Source organism: Montipora capricornis, chromosome 1, assembly GCF_036669925.1.
Source record: "Montipora capricornis isolate CH-2021 chromosome 1, ASM3666992v2, whole genome shotgun sequence".
Taxonomy (NCBI): domain Eukaryota; kingdom Metazoa; phylum Cnidaria; class Anthozoa; order Scleractinia; family Acroporidae; genus Montipora; species Montipora capricornis.
The window spans coordinates 43,915,464-43,938,517 of record NC_090883.1 but is presented as its reverse complement, the minus strand read 5'-3'; the positions used below and the strand labels follow the sequence as shown (position 1 = coordinate 43,938,517).

General features: G+C 40.6%; 2 protein-coding genes across 3 annotated transcripts; both read left to right on the top strand.

Moving 5' to 3' along the window:
• Window positions 1–1,516: 1,516 nt before the first annotated feature.
• On the top strand, window positions 1,517–17,889 carry LOC138045616 (uncharacterized). 2 transcript variants are annotated; one of them, XM_068892178.1, is made up of 8 exons: window positions 1,517–1,661; window positions 1,962–2,123; window positions 6,835–7,452; window positions 8,225–8,548; window positions 11,715–11,744; window positions 13,642–13,698; window positions 14,626–14,838; window positions 16,544–17,889. In XM_068892178.1, exons 2-8 carry the CDS (start codon window positions 2,024–2,026, stop codon window positions 16,867–16,869), a joined length of 1,668 nt encoding a protein of 555 aa, XP_068748279.1. In that variant the 5' UTR covers window positions 1,517–1,661; window positions 1,962–2,023; the 3' UTR covers window positions 16,870–17,889. The 2 variants fall into 2 exon arrangements, with proteins under 2 accessions (XP_068748279.1, XP_068748286.1); XM_068892185.1 differs by lacking the exon at window positions 1,517–1,661 and adding an exon at window positions 1,771–1,825.
• Window positions 4,227–6,285, top strand: LOC138045627 (uncharacterized). Its single transcript, XM_068892195.1, has 2 exons — window positions 4,227–5,446; window positions 6,175–6,285. The coding sequence occupies exons 1-2, from the start codon at window positions 4,342–4,344 to the stop codon at window positions 6,204–6,206; spliced, it is 1,137 nt and encodes a 378-aa protein (XP_068748296.1). The 5' UTR covers window positions 4,227–4,341; the 3' UTR covers window positions 6,207–6,285.
• Window positions 17,890–23,054: the final 5,165 nt, after the last annotated feature.

Below are 23,054 nucleotides of genomic sequence, written 5' to 3'. Positions count from 1 at the left end.
TTCGGGGCTGGATTTTTTTTTTTGTCATGCGTATTTAAGTTGCTTCATTAACAGCGATAATCATTTTCATCAAGAACTATCCTTGTTGGTTCGCGTTTGTTAGTATCTTGTCTTGGTTGGTAAGCATTAGCGAATAGACCCTTATTCATAAATCGCGCCTGCTTTATTGTTCTTTTCCTAATGTGCAAATTAGCCTAACAAGCCTCATTTTAGAGCAAGATTTCCTTTCAATAGACTAACTACTTCGACGATTCGGCAGCTATTGTGATATCTATTGTTATCGGGGGCAGAAATTAATTTTTACCACATTTGCTTGTAATCTCGCAATCTGATTGGCTAATTTTCCGTTGTCAAGAGTCTGGACAACGCTGTACGCGTCATGCTCGCGTCAATTATTATTTGTCACGCAATGTAATAGTCAACCAGGAGCGCTCATTTTGGGAAATAAACCAATCATATTGCGAGAAAGTTATAGACAACGCTTGCTTTTTCTTTGTGTCATGACTTTGGTCACGCTCTGAAATAAACACTTCCTTTGGCGTTGAATATTGTGGTAAAAAAACAAATCGAAAGTGGTTCAGCGTTGGCTGTACTCTTATCGACAACGATATTCGTCATCACAGTGCCTCGTGAGTCCACAACATATTGACCACTGTGATGACGATTATCGGTGTCGATAAGAGTACAGACAACGCTGAACTACTTTCGATTTGTTAAATGTATTTTCCCCTGGGCATCCCACAATTATAGCTATTGGAACAATAAAATTTAAAATGGCCGTCGTATCGTCGAAGTAGTCTATTCACTGTATGGTATCGAGACTTGGACAAAAGAAGTGGTTTATTTTACCTTGTTATGCTGACCGCGGAGTTCAAACTGACTGTAACATAGGCGCTGTTTTCGATGCTTAAAACTGGGCAAAATTTCCTATTTGGGAGTATTATTTTAAACAACGTCTCGTAACGAAAAATGAGGAGAGTTGTTTTTCCTTGTAATTTGTATCGAAGAAAATAACACCAGTTTTTAGCTGAAAAATGGAGTGTTTGTTTTTATTAATTTACGTACCTGAACAAAGCATCGATGTGAATCATTTGGTTTATTTTCAAAACAATAGAAGCGTTTATCGTTTTAATATTGCGTTTTGAACGATGTCATTTTGCAAGCAGTATTCTTGCGATTTAAAAGCGGCAGGTGCATGCTGAGCAAACTGGATACTCCAAAAGACCTGAGAAATTAAATACAGACGGAATTGAACTTGACACCCGTATTTTTCTTTAAAAAAAAAGAGACTTGCAATAGAAACATTAACTTAAAATGATCAATGACCCTTACACGGTCAATTGTCTTATGATAATAGCGTCTTAAATTCCATTGAACTAGATTTGACGTCCTCGTCTATTCAGACAAGGCTGTCGCAACGCCCGGCACCCCTTGTTATAACGCAGCCAATCAAAAGACTCGTTATATTTGGAATAACTCGGCAATTATGTCACTGTTTCGTCCCCGCACCCATGCCACCAGCTCAGATGAACTCACGATATTTTGCCAATTGCTTTCAAGCATCGCGGTTCTTTTTTAAAAAGTTTAACATAAATACAATGCTATAAGTAACAATACGTTGATTTTCAACAAAATTTGGACGAGAAAAACCTTTGTATAAGGTAAGTTGGTCAATTTTTTTTCCACACTTGTTTTGCATCGCACTTACATTTGCTAAAACGACACCAGCTGATTGCTTAATTCTAGACCACACGCTTAGGTGATTCCTGTTTCCAATTACGATTTACTTGGACGAATTTTTTGTTTTCGCTTACAACTTAAAAATGTGGGTCCGCCTTTCATAAGTTTAGTGACAGTGACATTCCACACATATCCAACTTGTTATGGCACATTTGTCAGTTTTTTTTCCCTATCAAGTTGTTTTATTTTTATTGTCTAAGCGACCAATCTGTCTGTTGCAGGTGTTACAGATATCCTAGCTTTCACTACTGTGTAGCAAGTACATTATTTTCATTTCGGCGAAATGGCTAGTCTTAAACTCGTTGTGGCATTAAGCATTTTCCTAGGATGTTGTATTTTGGTTGTCAATGTGCGACCGTCCTTCGCCATGCCAATAGAGGGAGGTAAGCGTTGTAAAGTTTGTCTATTTATGTTTACATAATATCGACTTGCTGATACGGCTCTTATCACACGATTAAGTAAACAATTCTTGTAATTGACTTCGATGTTACCATCGTAAACTTTTTTTGTTACCCACCGAGTTCATGTTTAAATCAACATCGATCGATTTTCGTAAAAGATTGTGGTGGTTGGGGAGTCATGTAGCGCTAAAAACTTGGAATCAATTGGGTTAACAAGGCAACTTGGTAAACGGATAGAGAATCAAAATAGCTTTACAACTCAATTTTAATCCTTGGTCTCCTTGTGGGTACTTTTACGGACGTCATCTGACCAAATCAAGCTATTTGATCCCAATCTCTGAAGCTCTCCATCACAGCCAATAAAAACAAACATAGCTTCAATGTAACTTTTTTCGGTAAAAATGCGTTTTCCTGCCCTTGCGTAACCCATTTCCAGTTTTCTAGACTTTCTTTGCGCAGGAGCACAGAGAAGGAGAACGCAGGGGAGCTGGGTCGTAAAAGTGACCAGTTTCCAAAAATTCACAACATCAAAGTTATTGCACGTTTTCGCGCGCCTCCGTCAAGGAATTTTTTTTTTTCGATAAAAATTTTCAGCTTCTGTTTTCAGTTTTAAACCTACCCTGGTCCAGAGATTTTTCTTGAGCCGCGAGAGAGACACAAAGCAGCGAAGAGGAATCGCGAAGCGGCGAGAAGAGAAAACCTCTGGTTACCTTGGATTTGAATCTCACTTTCATGCAGACGCCAGATGTCAAATGCGTCAAATTGATAACTACAAAAGGGTCCACTGACAACTTAGCAATCACGCGTCCCCTCGGTATTACCATTTAAACAAATCAATCATATTGATTTGCGTGTTTGTAAAAATATCAACCAATGCGAGCCTGAGGGTCAGATCCTAACCCTGGCGTCTGCATGAAAGTGAAATTCAACTCCAAGGTAACCAGACGTTTTTCTATTCTCGCCGCTTTGCGATTCGTCTTCACCGCTTCGCGGCTCTTTCGCGGCTCAAGAAACACCTCCAGGACTAGGGTAGTTTAAACACTGTTGCGCACATTTCTCTTTAGTCATATTTGTGATTATGCTTCTTCCAGACAGAAGTAGTGACAACTTTAAAGGTGTTAACTACTTCATAAATCAGCAACTACAGAACTTGTCTGATGGAAATGATTTGAACGTTCGAAGATCACATGTTCCAATGGGGATGAGTGATAACTTCACAGCTGGAGACACAAACCTCTTCAATAAAACGACAATTTCATCACGGAATTCGAACTCTTCTCTAGTTAGTCAACAAAGCGAGCTTAACAATCGACTACCTTTTATTCCCACGGTTTCTGGATATGCAAGGAACACACTTGTAACGGACACAGCGGCTGGAACTTTAACGAAGGGATATCGAAACTCGCCAGAGGGAAACCATCCGTCGGCAAAAGAACAGGCTTGGAATCAAATGACGAGGAATCCGTTGTCATGGAAACAAAGCGTGCGGAATCATGCGGTAGCCAATTTATCGATGGGCATCTCAATGGCCGGAAATCGTTTCCCTGACAATCCTCCGGCAGCTACATCACTAACAGGAAAACAGCCGGCTGCTGCAAGGCAATCGTTGCCGGTATGGAGACAATACGCGGACAATCACAGAATCCTTAATAACTCAACGGTGGGAAACGGTTTCCCTAGTAACCATTCGAAAACTAACTCGCTTTTAGAAGACAACCCGTCCACAGTAGCGTTATCATCGCCATATCAAATGGCGGGAAATCAGCCGTTATGGAAACAAAACGGGAAAAATCATGCAATCTTGAACAACTTAACCACAAGAAATCGTTTCGTGGGCAGCCCTTCCACAACTTACTCTCATTCGTTGCAGTATCAAATGGAGAAAAATCACCCAGCAAGGGAACCAAACGCGGAAAAACATGGAGCAACGAAATTTTCGATGGCCGACTCAATGGCGGGGAACCGCTTCCTTGCCAAGCCTTCGACAACCAACGCAATATCGGGAAAACACCCGACGGCAGCTACGCAGTTGTTGTGGAATCATGTGGCGGGAAATACTCATATAGGGAAACCAAGCGCGGGAAATCGGGCGGCAGCCAACTTATCCTTAGCCAACTCGACGACGGGAAACCGTTTCCCGGGCAACCGTTCGGTAATTAACTCACTTTCGGCAAACAAGCCAGCGGAAGCAACTAAATCCATGCGGAATCAAATGGCAGGGAATAATCTTTCGTGGAAACAAAACGCAATAGACCAGACGGTGGAAAATTTATCCGTTGGCAAATCTACGGCCGAAAGCCGCTTTCCGACCAACCATTCGGCAACTAACGCAATGGCGGGGAAACTACCACTGACAAATTCCGTCACAAGTAGCCAAAAAACTGGAAACATACTCATGGGCAACGGACAGATATCATCTGAACTGTCAATAAACCCTAAGGCACAAAGAAATAGAGTGGAGCAAAACTGGCCTGTGGTGACTGGATCGCAGGCAGGCAGCTCTCAAGTTCGAGGTAATCTGGCAAGTGCCCAGTCAGCTTCTAGTTTGATACCACCAAGTCCGTCTAACCCTGGTCGAGACCAAGGCAGCATGTATAGACAGCCAACATCATACGATCGGAAAAGTTCGATTTACGCCCAGAGTTCGCCGAGCTATGGCCAACCAGCAAAGTTCAACTACAGCGCCGAAAATGTTAAAAAATCGGACATTTTTACTCCATATCAAAATAGACCATGGTACCAATATTACCCACAAATGGGTAACACGCCGAGCTTTCAGCCTCAGCACACAGGTTACCCAGACTTTGCCCACCCCAAGTTAGATTACGTCCATGACAAGGTTCCGTTGAGGAGGAAATTCAAACAACATAAAGCCAGCAAGAAATCCCGTATAAAGTCTTCAACTGCAGCTTTATCCAAATCTAACACTATTGAAATTAAACTACCAGATAAGCACTCAACGGTAAATATAGCGCCTACATCCAAGTCCCTCTCAGTGGATGATACAGCGGCGGAGGAACTCGCCTCCGTTTCCGGTTCCGGTTTTGAGTTTACTGGCGGCCTTCAAGACACCGCCGATGATCCAGATGATTCAGACGATCTGGATGAAAGCGGAAGTGGTGATGACAATGGGTACTTAAATCCCGGTTTGCTTGGAGGTGCCTCTGACATTGCCTTCATGTTAGCTGACGCGAAAAAAAGACCTCCCGTCTTTCCAGCCCCAGGTCTGCCCATGAACTTGACGAGACAACAGGCGATAGATATCTACAAATCAGCCATGTACTTTGCTGGATTGATGGGGTCTGGTGAGTAGTAGAGTAAATAAAATATCGGAAATTGTTATATAGCTGAATTTTTTCCTCCAGTAGCGCGCGCTCTCATTGGTTGCTTCGAGGTCACATAACATCTAACAATAAAACTGTTTCCTGCCAAAAGTCTCTGAGCGACGACCACCGTTGCTGTTGCCGTTGCACGTTTTTCTTTTTGTGCTACATAACAAATCACTTAATGACTGGTCCCTAGGGAAACAGTTCATTTTGTTTCCCTCGAATCTCAATGTTTCCCTCGGCTGCGCCTTGGGGAAACATTGAGATTCTCGGGAAACAAAATGAACTGTTTCCCTCGGGTCCAGTAATTAAGTGTTTAATACTGCAATTTTTAAATGGGAGAGGGCATCGAAGAGAAAATTAACACATGGGAGGAGAGTAGGGTTGGTGGACTGGATTTGTAATTTCGTAGACTCTTTTATGGTTAATTAGTTTCTTTTGACGGTAATCATGAAACAACAATGCGGCCATTGGCCAGGGTTCAAATACTAGAGTTCATGACAAAATTAAACAGTTTGTGTTGGCTCTACATCCTGCTGTGACGATCTCTGTTCCTTTTCCTTTTTTGCTATCTCTAGTTTTTTTCGGCCCATTCATAAAAAAACCTGCATGCAGTTAAGTACACCCAGGAGGTACCCTCTATAGGGATAACCACAGGTGCTGTTGTCAAAGTGGTGTAATATTTCTATTTTATGTTTTACCTTCAGGCGAATTAACAAACGACATAAAATTTCTATGACGCTTCGACGACGATCACGGAGAAAAAGATCTTTACACAATTTCTTGAGAACTTGAGCATGGTTTTTTTACACTTCATGGCGATAATACATACTGACTTCATTGGATGCACGGTCAAAGACGAAATTTTGGTCGATAACAAGAGCAACAAGAGTTTGTTAAACGATCAGGGAAGATTGTTGGGGTACTTTCAAGGAATGACTTTACACTGGTTTATACGTTCACCACAGAGTTTTATAGGAAGTAGTAACGGAGAAAAAAAAAAGCGACTTTAACTATGAAAGAAACATGGAAGAAACCACATGGATATCAACGCCACTCTCTACGATAACTACACATCAGAACTACGACAACAGCACAACATCGATATCAACAAAAACAACAACAACGACTTACAATGCAGAGAGCAAGTAAAAGACTAACAGTTACAACAATATTGGTACAAGAAAAACAATACGAAGTTACAGATGTTTAAGCTTTCTTCTCTAAAAAAGTTGGTGTTTTAGAAGAAAAGACCTGAAAACAAAAACTGATTAAAAGAAATCACATCGAACAGAGTTGCGTGGCACTATAAATACAATCTAATCAAACGTCTCCTTATTGACAAATTCGTTTTTTTTTGCTTGCAGATATCATAGATGGTGACTCTGAGGAGTCTGGTGATGATGGTGATGACATGGATGATGTTGATGATGAAAAAAGTGACCATTCATTCACGGATGAAGAAGATAATGACGTCACTATCACTGACAATGATATCAAAGAAGCTTTAGACGCTTCAAGCGGGGAACTGGACGCGAGCGGGAGAGAGACGAGTGACGTAGACTCGTCTGGTAGCCAATCAGAAGCCCCTATCAGTAAATCACAAAACAAAGGTGATGCAAATCCGAAAGATGAGAGCAAATCTTCAAAAACTGAAAACGCGGCCCAGAAGAAAGCTTCGCAGCCACCGAACGAAAAGAGCGATTCAACAACGCGAAAGGAGGAAAGCGACAGCGAGCCACCACAAGAGGGCAGCAATGCGCAAATAGAACAAAGTCAACCGCAAGAAAAGGCAGTCAGTTCGCAGACGCCACCGCCAGCAGATAGGAAGACAAGTCAATTATCCAACAATAAACAAAGCAGTGATACCGATGAAGAAGACGATGACGATACGCCACCGCCAGATGAGACTTTGATGAAGGCCGCTCAGGCAAATTACGCTGCCGATCAACAGGCCGAAAGAGCTATGTACTATCTGTCACACCGTGAGTATGATAATATTTAACTATTTTTCATCGGTGTCTCAGTTGGTCGAGCATCGCGCTGTCACGCGGGAGGTCGCGTATTCGAACCCCAGCCGGATCAACACTCAAGATCTTAAAATTACTGAGGAGAAAGCCTTTTCGGATAAGGACTATAAACCGTAGGCCCCGTCTCACAAATATCTTCTATGTTCGTATGTTCCCTGTGGGACGTTAAAGAACCCACACACTATTCGAGAAGAGTAGGGGATAAAGCCCCCGGTATTGTGGCTGTCCTGTTCTCTCCAGCAGAGGTGGCCGGCTTGGCGGTGATGTCTCTAAAAAGGCTTGTGGTGTATGAGGCCACCTAAGCAGAAACAGCCATAAGTCAAAAAAGGACTTTGCCGAGTGCTGGAATATGAAGATGTAGATGTAGAAATAGAGCTGAATATGGAAAGATAGTTACCAAGTCGCGATCCGCCACTTTTACAGGCGGAAAAAAGAAAATTGCTGCTTGCCGAAACCGGATTACGGTGACAGAAACATTGTCAGGGGGGAGGGGGTTAGATGGAAAGATTACGGGGGAAAATTTGTCCAGAATTTTTAAAATTTCTCAACTCTTTTGTCGCTTAATGTAGGTAGGGAATGTTACCGGGAGATTACCCATGCATGCGTGCATGCCTCCATGAGATGCCTCAAAGGCTATTCAACGCATCAGCAAGTTGTATGAAATGAAATACGTATGAAATACGCGGGCAATGATATCGGTAAAAGAACCTTTTTTACCTTGTTGCAGCTCGTCAAAATGGGGCGCATCCTTCAGGCGCAAGAAGAACGATCATCTGCCAAGGCACAACACAGAAAATATCTTGCCCTCCTGACAAGAAATTAAGGATCTTAAACGCTGACTATGGTGATACCGGTGATGCTGGTTGTCTCAGGGAAGTCAATCCGGAGCCATCTGGTCCATGCCGCACGCCCGGCGCCTTCGAGGTTGTGAGGCGAGAATGTGAAGGCTACGAGGACTGTGACCTACCTGCTAGTAATGAAGTATTCGGTGACGCATGCCCAGATGCAAACAAGTACCTCGATGTCAATTACGACTGTGTCAATAATCCGGGTGAGTTGATGAGAGCCGCATGAATCGTTTGACGTCTAATTTCGTTGGGTCGGCCTTTTATGTAGCTATATTTTTTAAGCAAAGGCCATTTTGAGGCAGGGACGGGAAGATGTTGTCAGACGTTTTTTCTTTTAACCCGACTTGACGTGTTAGTGTTTAGTGTCTTTCCCAACAAGCCAACAATATCAAAATTCCACTTCCGGAAACCTTAACAATAGTAGGATTTTTTTCTTGTGGACCCTCGAGAATAATGGCGACGAGTGCATTCTCTCGCGGTTTTTTCCTCCAGGCTCTTGCAGCACGCACGAGCATATTAATCACGCGCTCTCCACGGGATTGCGATGTGGTAACCCAAGCACTCTTCTTTTTGATTGGAAGGCGAAGCTCATTACTTGTAACGTACATGCATCTCAGGTAATTTCGTCTAATTCATTGGTTTGCCTAGACCATCTAAATTTCGAAGGGCCTCTCTCGAAATGTATTTCATGTCAACTTACAAGCCAATACACGCGTGATGTCTTCAATAAGTTGTGACCAAAATGCATGACCCGCCGCCGTCAGGTGGGACTCTTTATGACAGATACATAACATGCGGTTAGACTGGCGATGTGAAGATGCTACATGCATACATGAAATTTCAGCGTAATTTACAATTTCATATGTGAAATGACAACGTTGCCATGGCAGTGCTAAAATGGTTTTCTAGGTTTGAAAATTAAGGAGTAATTTGTCAACCGTAATATTAATAGCTAATCAAATGGTATACTCATGAAATTAGGGAATAATATCCCTCGTCGTCACCATTTGATTACCCATACAAACAATGTACTCAGGGCGCATGAAACTACCAGGTTGTAACCCTAAAGTTGTTTGGTATGTATTTTTCATTAAGTGTCCCACACCTTACTGCGGTGATCCATTTTAGTGATAACCTTTTCCCGATTACGTCACAGGTGCTTAAATTTGGATGTTACCTTTTGAATTAGAGCGGTTTTCATTTGAGTGTCAAAAGTAATTAGTGATTGCTTTAGTTTTGCATTACTTCACTCAGTGATTGGTTCAAAGTTCTCGCGGCACTTTTTCAACCAATCAGAAGTGAAACCAAAACCAATCGTGGCTCTTGCGTGCACATTTTCCCGCGCTTTGTGTCGGCTACTTGTAATTATTTCGAGTTTTGATTGGTTTACCGGATTGTCTCCGTCCTTTTTGATTAACAAAGTAATTACTTTGGTTTTAGTTTTACGACACTCGATTGAAACTCGCTCTAATGCGGGAAAGAGCAATTAAAAAATAACTAGGTGTGAGAATACCGTCACTCAACCTAGCAACAATAGTTGTTGGCCTCTTGTCATACGCTCCTTTAGGACGTTCTTGTCAAGGCTAAATTCTCCACAGTCTTAGATACATATGACAGAAATCAAGTGAGATGATCTTACACTGATCTTACGCTACTGTAAATGTGATGGCTGATGGATTTAGGTCCTTCGCTGATCAATAGCATCAGTTTTGTCTTGAAAACCACAAGCTTTACGATTATTGATATACAAAATACAACTCTCTGATGAAAACATTCCAAAATCAATTGCATCAATGACACGCGTGAACTATACGTCATACATAGTTGTTTAGCAAGAGTATTTTTTATATCTTTTGACTCATTGACCATTTTCACATTCCCCATAATACACTTTGTTTGCCCCCCAAATTTTGCATGAACCATTGTTTTCAAAAGCTCTTGGGACACTGCATATTCCCAAAAGCATTTGAAAACAATAGTTAATGCAAAATTTTGGGGGCAAACAAAGGATTAAACAAAGGATTAAACAAAGGATTAAAACTATGCTTGACAGCGAATTTTGTCCATTCGCGCTTTGAAATAGCATCCTTGGTGTCTGATTGGTCGACAGCAATCGCACAACATCTCTTCGGCCAATTCGACGCATGGCGGCACATGGATTTGTAGCTTGCACTCTTTTCATTTTATTTGCCAAGTGAGCGTTCTAGAGAGGGCAGTTGATTAATTGGCCACGTGGATTGACAGGTCGTGGGTCCCTGGTATTGATAATAATGTCTGCCTGCCTGCCTGCATTGCATCATAAGGAAATGACACCATTGAGTACCCCGGATGATTCAGGGTGTGGTCGAGCTTGAGAATAATTATTTCCGGTTGTGTGACACACGGATGATAATTATACATCAATTCTAAATCACTTAATTTCTTTGGAAAAAATGAAATGCATCTTTCTCTATTCCATTCGTGAAATTTCGAGTGCAAAAGATAGCAGTCTGTTCTATTTCCCGATAAATTGATTAAACCAAAAAAATGGGTGTTTTAGTTAGCTATCTTGCGCTATGCCAGGCCCGAGGCAAAGAGCCCTTTTTTAGGTAGTTCGAGATGTAGAGTGCTTCCCTTCTATTAATGTCACTAGTACTACTACAAATAGACTTTTCGCTGCCACAAAATGTCGCTTTGTCTAGCCCACGTGTAATGTAATCGGAAACGATCCGCAATGACTCAATCGTCAGCAGCCAATCACAGGCGAGCAGTTTCTAATACAACCTGCAATACAACCCACCTTGGAAAATAAATAAGATCACCTGCAGCACGCCCAGGAATTTTGGACTTCTAATTTCGCTGTACCCCTATTCGTGCAAAATGGGATATTTGACCTTCGCGATTTCCATATCATTTGTCTTCTTCGTTCTTCTCAACGTTGTTTTCGCAGGTATTTCGATTGTCCGTCATATTACGAAAGCTTGGATGTTTTGAAAATACACAATTTCGAGGCTAATCATTTCTCGTGGTCTCCAACTTTAACTTCTTTAGCTCCTTCGCATCACTGGTATGATCTGTGGAAATATCATTCCAAGTGGCGTCAACATGAAAAAGGTTTTCGATTTTGAAATTGTAGAGCACCATTTTTCTGGTCTCCGTGAAGTGAGATTTGTCTGTTTTATTTACCGTTAATTCTTTAAATAGCGCTTAAACACAACGACTCACCCATCCGAGAAGCAAAGCCTTCTTCTGCCGGTCTTCAAATCCTCACTCAGCCATCACAGCTTATTTTCCAAGGTGTTTTATTGTTTGCTGTTGTTTGAAAGCGATTATTGCTTGTTCCGTTACAATGTCAAGTGTTTTAATCGATTGTCTTTCATTTTGTTATAGTTGCTCCGGCTGTTGCCGCTTACAGACAAGGTGAGTGACAAAAAGTCATTTTCTTTTTAGGTTAAATCCAAGAGTCCTACATATACCTTGCGTCGATGTTCCATGCTTTGCGGAGGTTTCCTTGATTTCTTCCCCCCGGCGAAAAGGAATGGAAACCTCCGCAAGGATCTCCTCGATTCTCTGTCACGCATGCGTGACATGACCTCAATGCAACTTCGCTTCCGCAGTCAGTTAAAATACAAACTGGTTATAGCGGGTTTTAAATCGGTTTAGAGTTACATTATTCGTCCAAGGTCTGAACGGCGTCGAGGAGATCGTGCAGAGGTTTCCTTTCGTAAAACAAGATGGGCTTCCGTGAAAAATGTTGGCACGACAAGGACTCGCGTGGAGGTGGCACACGCGTGGAACTATGGTTAAACTAAGTAAGAGAAACATTAATGCGGAAGAAAATGTTAGCAGGAAGAGTGGCCGACGCAAGTCATTAATGCTTCGACCATTAAAAGTTAAAGTGGTTCTATGATCAAAAAATGATTTCCTTTTTTTCTTCAGATTTTGAAAGCGTGTTTGCTTAACACCTGCCTGGCAAAATTTTGAGCATTGATTTTTATCCAAAGGCTGTTTACTTTGAGTGTAAGTTTTGGATTTCACGGTCCGCCATTACACACGTTCACGACTGAGCAACTGGGCCTCAGAGGGTTGGATCTAGGGAAAAGTGACGTCATTCATTCAGTAGCTCAAAATTTCAGCGTGTAAACGCAGTTTATTATGTACGCAAAACACGAGTTTAAAATCTGGAAGCACGAAACTCCCGTGCTGCAAATTAATTCAGTCGCGTACAATCGCATTGCATTCTTAAACTGGTGAGTCTTTGACGTCATTCTCTCCTTGATCCAGCTCTCTCAAGATTTTAAAGTTAGTAATGGCGGACCAGCAAATGGGAAATTCCAGTTAAAATAAACAAATGTCATTTTGAAATTAAGGCTTAACGCTAGGGTCACTTAATATTTAGTTGACATACAAAGGAAAAAATATTTGATTTTTTGATCATAGTACCGCTTTAAAACATTTTGTTTCCAAAACGCAAATTTTCCCTCCGAAACAAATGTTTCTCAATATAGCCACTTGAACGATGTTCCCGAAAAAAAAGTTCCTAGTCTAGCCAGATCCTTAAAAATAAAGATTGAAAAAGAATCGAAAAAAGCCATAGTTATAATTTAATATAAAAGTGTATAGAAACACGTATGATGACTTCGAGACAAATATCGGCAAGACTTGACTTGCTCAATCAGTAATGGATAAAATATGAGCAGGAGATACAATGGCTAGCCGAAGGCAGCCGTTGTATACGTCCGTACAGATCGGACACGAATATTTCATGAAATAAAATAATAAATTGACTTCAGTAGAGATCTGTATCAAAAGTTAATGAATACTAATTAGCTGAGTAGGTGTTTGTATTGAAAGTTAATTATATTGTTTAATAATTCATCGCCCCCGTTTGATTTGTATTGGGATTTACAGAGGAGTACATGTGACTCAAATAGTACCTGCTGATTGTTCATAACTTTGATGAATAATTAATTAATTTTACAAGAAGATATTAAGGCAACTAAGGAACGAAGACTGTGCCAACGCGATAAAACAAGGCTTCGCATTTACGGGAAAAGTCAAGCTGAACTTTGCGTTTTCCCAAAAGTCAAAAAACCATCTCGTTCCCAGGGTCTCTCTTCTCTGCCTCCTTAGACCCCGCGAACGAAGTTGCAAAGAAACGTGTTGTGATTTCACCTCATTTCGCTCTTGGTAGCTACCGATATAAAGCAACTTCTTAAAAGAATAAGAATAGTCATCAGAATTAGAGAATTTGAATTAACTATTATTGGCTCAAGTGGTCTTTTAGTCAATTCACTCTGTTCTTCTCTTAAACAAGCCCCTCCACAGTACGCGAATCCCCCGCCAGTCTCCTACGCGCCGGCTCCATACCAAGGTAAGTCAATTTCTGAATCGTGTAAGTTTTCTAAAGAAAGACGGAAAAAGGATAGACTAGTTATGTTCTATAAAATCCACAATGACCAAACTGGAATAGACACTGGGAAATATCTGAAGCCGCTGGGCCGAGTTAGCCGTCATATCAACAACCAACCTTATGAGGTCCCATTCGCTTTTACTGATTATTTAAATTATCCTACTTTCCAAGAACAATAATCGAGTGGAACGCTTTGCCAAATGAGACTGTAAATGCCTCTTCTCTGACAGCATTCACTAACTGCCTTTAATTTAATTCATAATACCATTTATTACTTTTATCTATTTATTTATTTATTTATTTATATATCGACCGCTGGCCGTTTTCCAATTTGCAAGAATCATCAATTATTGTGATGGTTTCAAATAAACAGTAGATAGAGATAGATAGAGAATTTTAACAAATCAAGTCGTTGGATAAACCAAAATTTTCGCGATTGGTTGGAAAGGTCTGGTATCATTCAGATAAAATTCGTCAAAATGCAAAATTGTTGAGAATCATGCGATGCCAGTGGCTTTTGGGGACGTTAGTTCCGAATTAGGAATTTTGTAAGGAATTTGGGGATTGGTCATACATAAATATCCAACCGACACCAACCTAATACCTAGTGTAATATATTAACCTATAGATACTCCAGGGACAAGAGTTGGCGCACTGGTGAGAGAGCTTGCCTTCCACCATGCTATATGACGTGTTTTGATTCTCAGACTCAGTTCTTGCAAGATGAGTTTGTTCTTGCGGGTTCTCCACGTGCATATTGCTTTCCTCCAGACACTAATTAACGAGCCTGTTAGTGCTATTTGGGCGGTGAGGTAATGTCTTAAGACGAGACGTAAACTAGTGTCTTGACATTAGTATCACGGCTTGACATATTTGTTTTTTTACCAGCCCCTCCCCCTGCGGCGTACGGCGGGCTTCCGAATTTACTACCACCAGTTCCCTATGCGGCACCAGATCCTTGCAATCCGTGTAACACTTGTGCGCAGTGCGCGCTTCCAGTCTGCAGTCCCTGTGGTTCGACTTGCCAGATTTTGACCTGTGGTCCACAGATACCCGCTAAACTGCAACCGCTGTGGCAGCAATTTAATGAAAGAACTGCAGGTATTTCTTTGACAGTCGATCAAATCTAGCATACCCATTTTCAGAACGCGGTAAGAGCGTCGATTTAGGGAAAAACCTTAAATAACAATGACCACAACCAGGTTTTCTGAGCCCGTGAAACTGAGCACCCCCAGCAAACCATTGTTTTAACGAAAACCGCTGGTCAGCAACCTTGGTTCTGGTAATTGTTGTCTAAGGTCTTCCCGATTTAGGACGGTGTCTTGCTATTGTTATTGCGCATACGTTCTGCGCATCTCGAGATATTCGGGTTTCCTATGGGTGGTGCCTACTAATACAAGGATATTTTTGCGCGATTTAAACTATGCGCAGAAAGCAGAACTTAGCAAGAGCATGCTCTTGTTATCCAAAAATAAAATTGTGGGTAACCGTGCATTTATCAGAGACAATTAAGCTTCAATTTGAAAAACAAGGCCATACATTGCTTTTATTTTAGAGCCTTTTACAAATATTATTGATAAATTGTTTCTGGAAAATGCATGGTTATCCCCAATTTTCTTTTTGGATTTCACTTACGCTTTTTAAGATCTGCGTTTTCCGCATATTCATAAACCGGGCAAAATACCTTTGAATTTGTAGGCAGCGTCCTTAACTACTCACTACCTATCGGAAATTGAGCCAAGAGAACCGCTTTCTCGCTGTCCGTCGAGCGTGACGTGCAAAATTACAGGCGCACGAAATGGAAGACCTTCTTGCTCTCACAGCTCGCACGGCTGTTTCTCGGGTGTCCATTTTTTGGTGCTTTACACTTGTAAGACTGAGAAAAAAAGCCGCTCCTCGTAGTGTGGCGAAGCCTCCAGTAAGTTTGTATTCGTTTTCTTTTATTTCTCAGTCGCATACTAAAGTCGGAGTTAGCGCCGAATCTGATTATACAATATAAAAACCGTGAAGTTTGATCGTACACGAGCTAATGCTTTCTCGCAAAACGCGACACTCGCACTTATAACGCATACATCAGAAATGTTCTCTTGCTTTCGTAGCCTTCGAATTTGTCCTAAAATTAAAGCAAAATTATCTCCTATGGTATCTGGGTTATGAAGGCCGTAATCAAACTTCGCACTTCCATGCTAAAGCTCCCTATTATCGTGAATTTAGAAGACTGAAAGCTTGATATGGATTATGGGAAATGGTCATATGTTTTTGAAAGGATAACCCAAGTGTATGAACATGGGACTCGAACCTGGGAATGTTAATTAACCCGTCACGTAACCACTCGACCACCACACCGCTAGCTGCTCAGGGACAATATTTTAAGCACTATTTGATAATGCTGTATTACTCTGATCACTCGTCAACAAACAACATTAAACACTACAAAGGGTCGGTTTCCGAACTTCACGACAAAGCTAAACATTTTAAAATCAAAGCTTAGGCCTAAATTATCAATCCATGCAGCTTAGGCCTAATTATTCTTCAGCAGCGATATTCTATGGTAGACTTAAATAAATAATCACGAATTCATGGGCGAGAACGTGTTGGATTTTCGATTACACATAATCGAAGGTTCATGACTAAATTTGACGTGGGAGAATTTAAATCGACGGCTGGGTGAGCTGTCGAACTTTTTTTTCGAAACAATTACATAAAATTCGAGACAATGAAAGTATACATTTTGAACTAGCTATATGCGTAAATTAACATTTTCAATACAAATCCGAATCTTAATAATCCATCCTTCTAATTTCAGACATGAGTCGAATGGAAATGGCCGCCCTAATCATTTCGCCCCTACCAAAGCTCTCCCCCACAAAAGCTCCCGAATCGTCCGAGTCGTCCTCGGGTGCCGCCGAAGGGTCTGAATCCGGCGAACCGACCATGGACGAAGAAGCTTTGTACGAGGCAAGCAAAAGATCAAAAATTCAGCGAATAAAGCCGCAGAAAAAATCAAAGAAAACAAGTTTAACTCCGGCGAAAAAGAAAGCTGACAAGAAGAACGACAGCGATCAAGGATTCGTTAGAAACAATGATTCGACGATTTCATCCGGCGACACAAGCAGTGGATCGTCGACATGAGAAAAAAGGAAGGGAAGTCAACAACGTTTTCTTAAGCAGAAATTGAATTGCAGTGAAAAAACTCGAACGGAACATCTTTCACGATGCAAACGAATGTAGGTTCTTATAATAATTTAAAAGGAACGTCGTTAGTTGAAAGAAATGTCCCAGGAGATTCCTTGATGTTCACATAAACTATTTAGAATTGCTACGATAAACCTGCTATATGCGCCACGCAAGTGCAAAATATTAGCAGTTGTTTGTCTTACGGCCGAGGCAGTTTCTATACACCTTATTCGAAAATGGCCGCCATTTTAGTATTCTCTTCTTTCCATGCAAATTGGCCCTTATGGCCTCGTTCAAGGTTAAACATTCTTTTGAATTTTACGTTTGAAAGCGAGACCATAAGGGCCAATTTGCATGGAAACAAAAGAATACTAAAATGGCGGCCACTTTGGAATAAGGTGTATGATAATGTCGCAAACTGATTTTTATCGGTTTGACGAAAAGAGAATTTGCGCGTCAGCACTTTATGACGTCATCGAAGCACTCACTCACTCATGCCTCTGTGATTGGATCGTAAGACAAATGACTGACACCTTTTGCCGATTTCGACGGCGCATTGAAAGAAAACTTCGAGGAGGAAATAGCAAAATACATTTCCTGGAGGAAGAAAAGACAAATTCAAAAAAAAGGAACTGAAGTGAACTAAACAGAGTTTGCATAAAGATCTCAAATCGCTTTCCGGTCCCGACTCATTCCAAACCCAAAAATAGGACATTTTGAATAAATTCAGTTAGTGTGAGCAATGGAAGTCGATGGTCTATGCTCCTTCATTTTCAGCTTCGAATTTGAAGTTGTCCTTCTTCTTCTTCTTCGTGTCTCAACGTCAATAATAACATGTATAAAGCGTATTTTAAGGACGAAAAACTCTCGTGGATCCCTAAAGATAACATATGCGAATCCATGCAATGTTACTGTAAATACCGAAATGACTGAGTTCTAAACCGGAAAGTTGTATTTTTAATAATAAATGGAAAGTTCGCAATTGTTATTTGAATGTTTTTGTGTCACATGTATGAAACAGTGGGAATACTTTTTTAAATTTGCTACGGCAAGTACTCCATCCAGGCCCCAGTTGTTCAAACGATGGATAGCGCTATCCGCCGGATAAATCACTATCCAAGGGAGAAGTCATAGCGAATCCAATTGCGCTATCCAATGGATAGTGATTTATCCGATGGATAGCGTTATCCACCTTTTGAACAACTGGGGCCAGATGGTTACAGCAACTCTGGGCTGATTGCCAGGAGAAAGAGGTGTCTGTCCTAGGTCGAAACTAGTTTTGGCTATCACGCATCGCAGTTATTAAGCGTCCGCGTCGTGTGGTTTCTCTAGAAGACAGCGGAATTGCTGTAAAGGAATGCGCGGAACACAACGATCAGCAAACACAATACGCCACTTCGGAAAAATACCATAATACTCCTTGTTTGTCCCCCCAAATTTTGCATACGCATTGTTTCCAGTTTCTCAAAAGTAACTTCTACAAACCACGTTTCAGGACTAACATAGGAAAGCAAACAACATCGGCTATGGTGACTGAAATGTGGCAACAGCTCCCCACCCATGTTCAAAACTTCTCAACTTATAACTTTCCTAAAAAATTGAAAGATTATTTGTTGGCCGAACAATTAACATACTGAAATTATTTTAATCATGTGGCCATGCACTATTATGACTGCTTTATTTTTATTTTTTTCTTTTCTTGCCATCTATGTGTGTTGTGTATGTTCTACGATGTTGTGTATGTCTAGTTATTGTGATGTCCTGTACATTCGAAACTACCTTCAAAGAGCTAGCTGCTAGCTCGAAAACCTTACGGTTATCTAGCTGCTAGGCATTTCCTTCTATGCAATAATATTTAGTTTAAATTGTAATTATTTATATTCTACGAGTTAAGTTGCTAATTATTTAATAAGTTTTACAAACCATGTAATGGAAATGTGAAAAAGTGTTTGTTGTTGTTTGTTTGTTTCTCTTGGGACTTGCAATGATCCCAACAGAAAACAAAAGCCATCCTTATGCAAAATTTTGGGGGACAAACAGAGAGTATTATGGTATTTTCTGAAGTGGCCTATAGACCTTATTCATAAATGGTGGTCACATTTATAATTCCTTTGTCCACGTGCAAATAAGCCTACCAAGCCTCATTTTCAATTAACTGTATGGTATCGAGGCTTGGTAGGCTAATTTGCAAATCGACGAAAGAATTATAAATTGACCGCCATTTATGAATAAGGTCTATAGGGACTGAGTAAGCATTTTAAACAGCGCCCTCCAAGACCATGGACGGCAACGGTTGAATCAACTTCCTCTTATCTATCAGCCCAGCAAATACTTGAGCAAGAAAGTAAAATCTCTCTTTGGATTGAAATATGTGGAAAACAGTTTGATCCCGATCTGCAGTTCTTCAGGTGACTAACTAGAGTTTTCCGAAGAAAAAGACCCAAGATTTTGAAATCTGTGAAATTAAAGCAACAGGATGTCTCTTCTAAAGTGTTGGTCACTGCAAATTGATGTAAAATGAAATTTTACCCAACAAATAAATGCAAATCAGGGGAAAATGCTAAATATAGCGACCGAGCTCCTGGAGGGGGACTGGAAACTAGACATTAAAGCCTTTTTCTCAAAAACTCGCTGTAAGACCCCACCTTAAAATATCAGGATTTCCTTAACCAAAACAAAAAAACTCGTGTATATAAATAAATAGTTAAATCTGTCAAACAGGCTTTTCGCAAATGGCAAAAACGTCTATTTTCGTCTTTTTTGATAACTAAAAAACTGTGTTAAATCTTTTTTAAAAAATATTGACGGTTTCGTCTTCATACTGTTTACTAATTCCCAAAAAGTTAACCCTGGTCGTACGGCTAGGGCCACCCTCCTCCTCCAAGAGCTCGGTCAAACCTCGTCCCCAGGGTTCTCTCCTACTAGGAGAGAACCCTGGGAACGAGCTTTGAGCTCGGTCACTATGCTTAGCATTTTTCCCCTGACTGGCATTTATTTGTCAGGTAAAATTACATTTTACATCAATTTACAGTCACTGTGATTAACACTTCAGAAGAGACATCTTGTTGCTTTATTTTCACAGATTTCAAAATCTTGACCTTTTCCTTCGGAAAACTGTGGTAAGCCACCTAAAGACACCACAATGCAGCATAGTTATTTGCGCGTTTGGACACTGCTACTTTATTCCTGAAGGATTAGTTTGGTACACCACCGTGGCCGCCATTTCTTTGTTTTGGAACACCAACATTGGCGTCGTGACGACACGTCAGAATGCTCTGTAAACGACATCTTTAAACCGAAGAGAGCAATATTGACGATCAGATTTGTTTGAAAAAAAAAAAAAACTTTCAAAAAAAAAAAAAAGCGTTGAATCAGAAAAAAATGAATTTCAGAATCGTTTATTTTCCTCGCCCTTAGAATCGTGAAATGTTGCAGTTGCCCTATTGATACAAAAAAAGCTCTGTGTCAGACCAGTCATAACACGTCATAAGTATTGAAGATGACAGCGCCCAGGGAAATTTAAAAATACAAAATATGCATCAATAAAAGGATAGGGTTTCAGATGCAAACCCAATTTTCATATCCAACACAAAGTGTCTCTTTAAGTCTAAGAATAAGCCGTTTCCGAATTCATGTCTGTCTCCTCTTCAAAGCGAGTCTAAGTGCGAAGTTTTTGTGACGGTAAATAGTACTACTTTACATATAAATGACAACTAATTTTCATAAGAAAAAACCCGCTTTGAAGAGGAAGCAGACATATGAACTCGGAAATGGCCCATTTGCTACTTTTCAACAACCAGGTAAGTGTTATGGTTATCATTATTTTGAGGTTTGGCGATGGCGCTGATCACTTTAAGTCCAAGGGGATTAAGTCCGTGAACAAGTTCAGTCTCTACCAATTGGGATCAACGTAAATTTTACATAGATCAAATCAAATGTTGGATTTTGAAGACAAGGTAAAACTCTCGGAGCAGAATACAGAAAAGACAAACTAAACCCACATACAAAGCCGAATCATTGAATCGAATGCGAAGGCGTTAAAAGCCTGGTTTCACTAGCGAGGCAAGCACACGCGCAAGGATACGAAGCTTATGATACTGAAAAGAGTGTTTTCACTCACGTGATCAGGAACCATTTTTTTTCCACCGAAACAAAGGAAAACGCTTTCATGATAATAGAACTGAAACTCAGAGGATTAGTTGGGTACACTAACGTGGCTGCCGTTTTATTGTTTTGGTACACCAACATGGCCGCCGTGACGTCACGTGAAAACACTCTATAAGAATCAAAATTAACCACGGCATCCGCCATTTTGTTCAAATTCTCAAACTCGGGTTATCTGAACGAGTGCTTTAATTGGACAGATCTAGCAAATTTCCAAGTGTTTATGCTGCGTTTCGTTTTCACATGACGCAAGCGAACGCAAGCACATGGAAAAGTAAAAAATTCTGTCCCTTGTGCTTGTGCTTATGCTTGCGACAACTCCGTTTTCACGCGCCTTGCAGCCGCAAGATGGCAGGATTTGATGTCCCGTGAGCAGAAATCTTGAAATTTTTTGAGCTTCCCACATTGATTTTTTGTTCATTTTTGGACAACGTGGAGATAATTGTAAATAAAATCCGTTTCTGGAAAGAAAAATAGGGGTCACCGAACGTCCAAGACCGTTAAATGCAGGAAAAGCTATAGCAATGGCCCTTTGCCCTATCAGTTCTCATTTTATTACTTAGCGCGCGCGCTCTTGTATGACGTGGCATGTGCATTTGCGTGCGCAGTAAGGATGCGCAGAAACAATTGGCGCGAACGTCCTTAAGCTTGCCCTTGTGCTTGAGCTTGTGTCGCTAGTGAAAACCAGGCTTTTATTCATGCTAGTGCACCGCCCTTTTTACTCAACGATAACGCTGACCGACATTGAAATGAATCTGCCACTCGTTTGACGTCACAAGCTCAGTGCAAAGTTCTCCAAAAGAATTTCGACCTTGCAAAGGGAAATCAGCACCGGCATAATATGATGAAAACGTGAAGTAAGCGAAGTAAGGGAAATACGTCAGTTTTGCCGCTGAATTCTGGAGACGCTGTAATTTGGCGACGTGAACCGATGCCAAGCCGTAGAGAAGACTATTACAATAATCAATAAGGCTAAAAACGAGGGCATGCCCCAGTATTTGGGAAGCTTCATTATTTAGAAACTTTCGGATGTGCCTGATGTTGTATATGTGAAAGTAATAATGCTTTCCAACGAAACAAAGAGTAGCTGGAAAGCGTGTTCGTTACGGTTCGTAGCATTACTATAATTCAAGGTATTCACAATGTTTCTGAAATAAGCCTTCAGATATTTTGAACAATTGTTTCGTATTAACCTTTTGTTTATGATTATGTAACTGCATATCTTATATGCTAATCACTTTGGTATAATCAAAGTGCCACTGTCGTTACTCGTGGATATGAAAGTTACCTCGATTGTTTAAAATTGACAGGCTGAAGTTTTCTTAATGCATTAGCATTGATAGTTGGATAATTGTGTAACAGCACGATGGGCTCTCATATGCAACTAGATACCCAAAATAATGCATGTATGTGAGGTAATCCCCTTTGCTGGAATTCAACCCTGTGAAATAAGTATACCATTCCTCCAATAGGCATAAGATAAATCTTTAACACATCCTCTATAAAGAGCTGTACCATGTGTTCAAAGTTCGTTGCACAGATGACAGGGTAATTTTGAATAAGGTCTGATTTTTGTTGCCAGGTCATATTGTTAATGTCATCAGGTTTAGCAAGTAGAGCAGATCCATTCAGTAATATTGACACTGTTTCGTGCCAGTTATACATTCCTCCAACAAACCTTGTGAATATTTATCACTACATTTGATATTGTTACACTTAAAAACAGATGATCTGAACCATAACTGATCACAGGAAGTGCATATATATTCAGGGCCATGAGTTATCGTATCACGAAAAAGAGTGAATCACTTTTGACATGAATGTCTATTAGAGTCTTGACCTTGACAAATTTCAGTTTGGTTTAGCCTTGAGCTCTGCACAGCTTTCCTTTAATTGTTTTATGCTTTTCTGTTTAGGTCTCTGATATGTTCTGGATTGCTTTTCTTTTCCTATTCCCTTGCTGCTTCAATATTTCA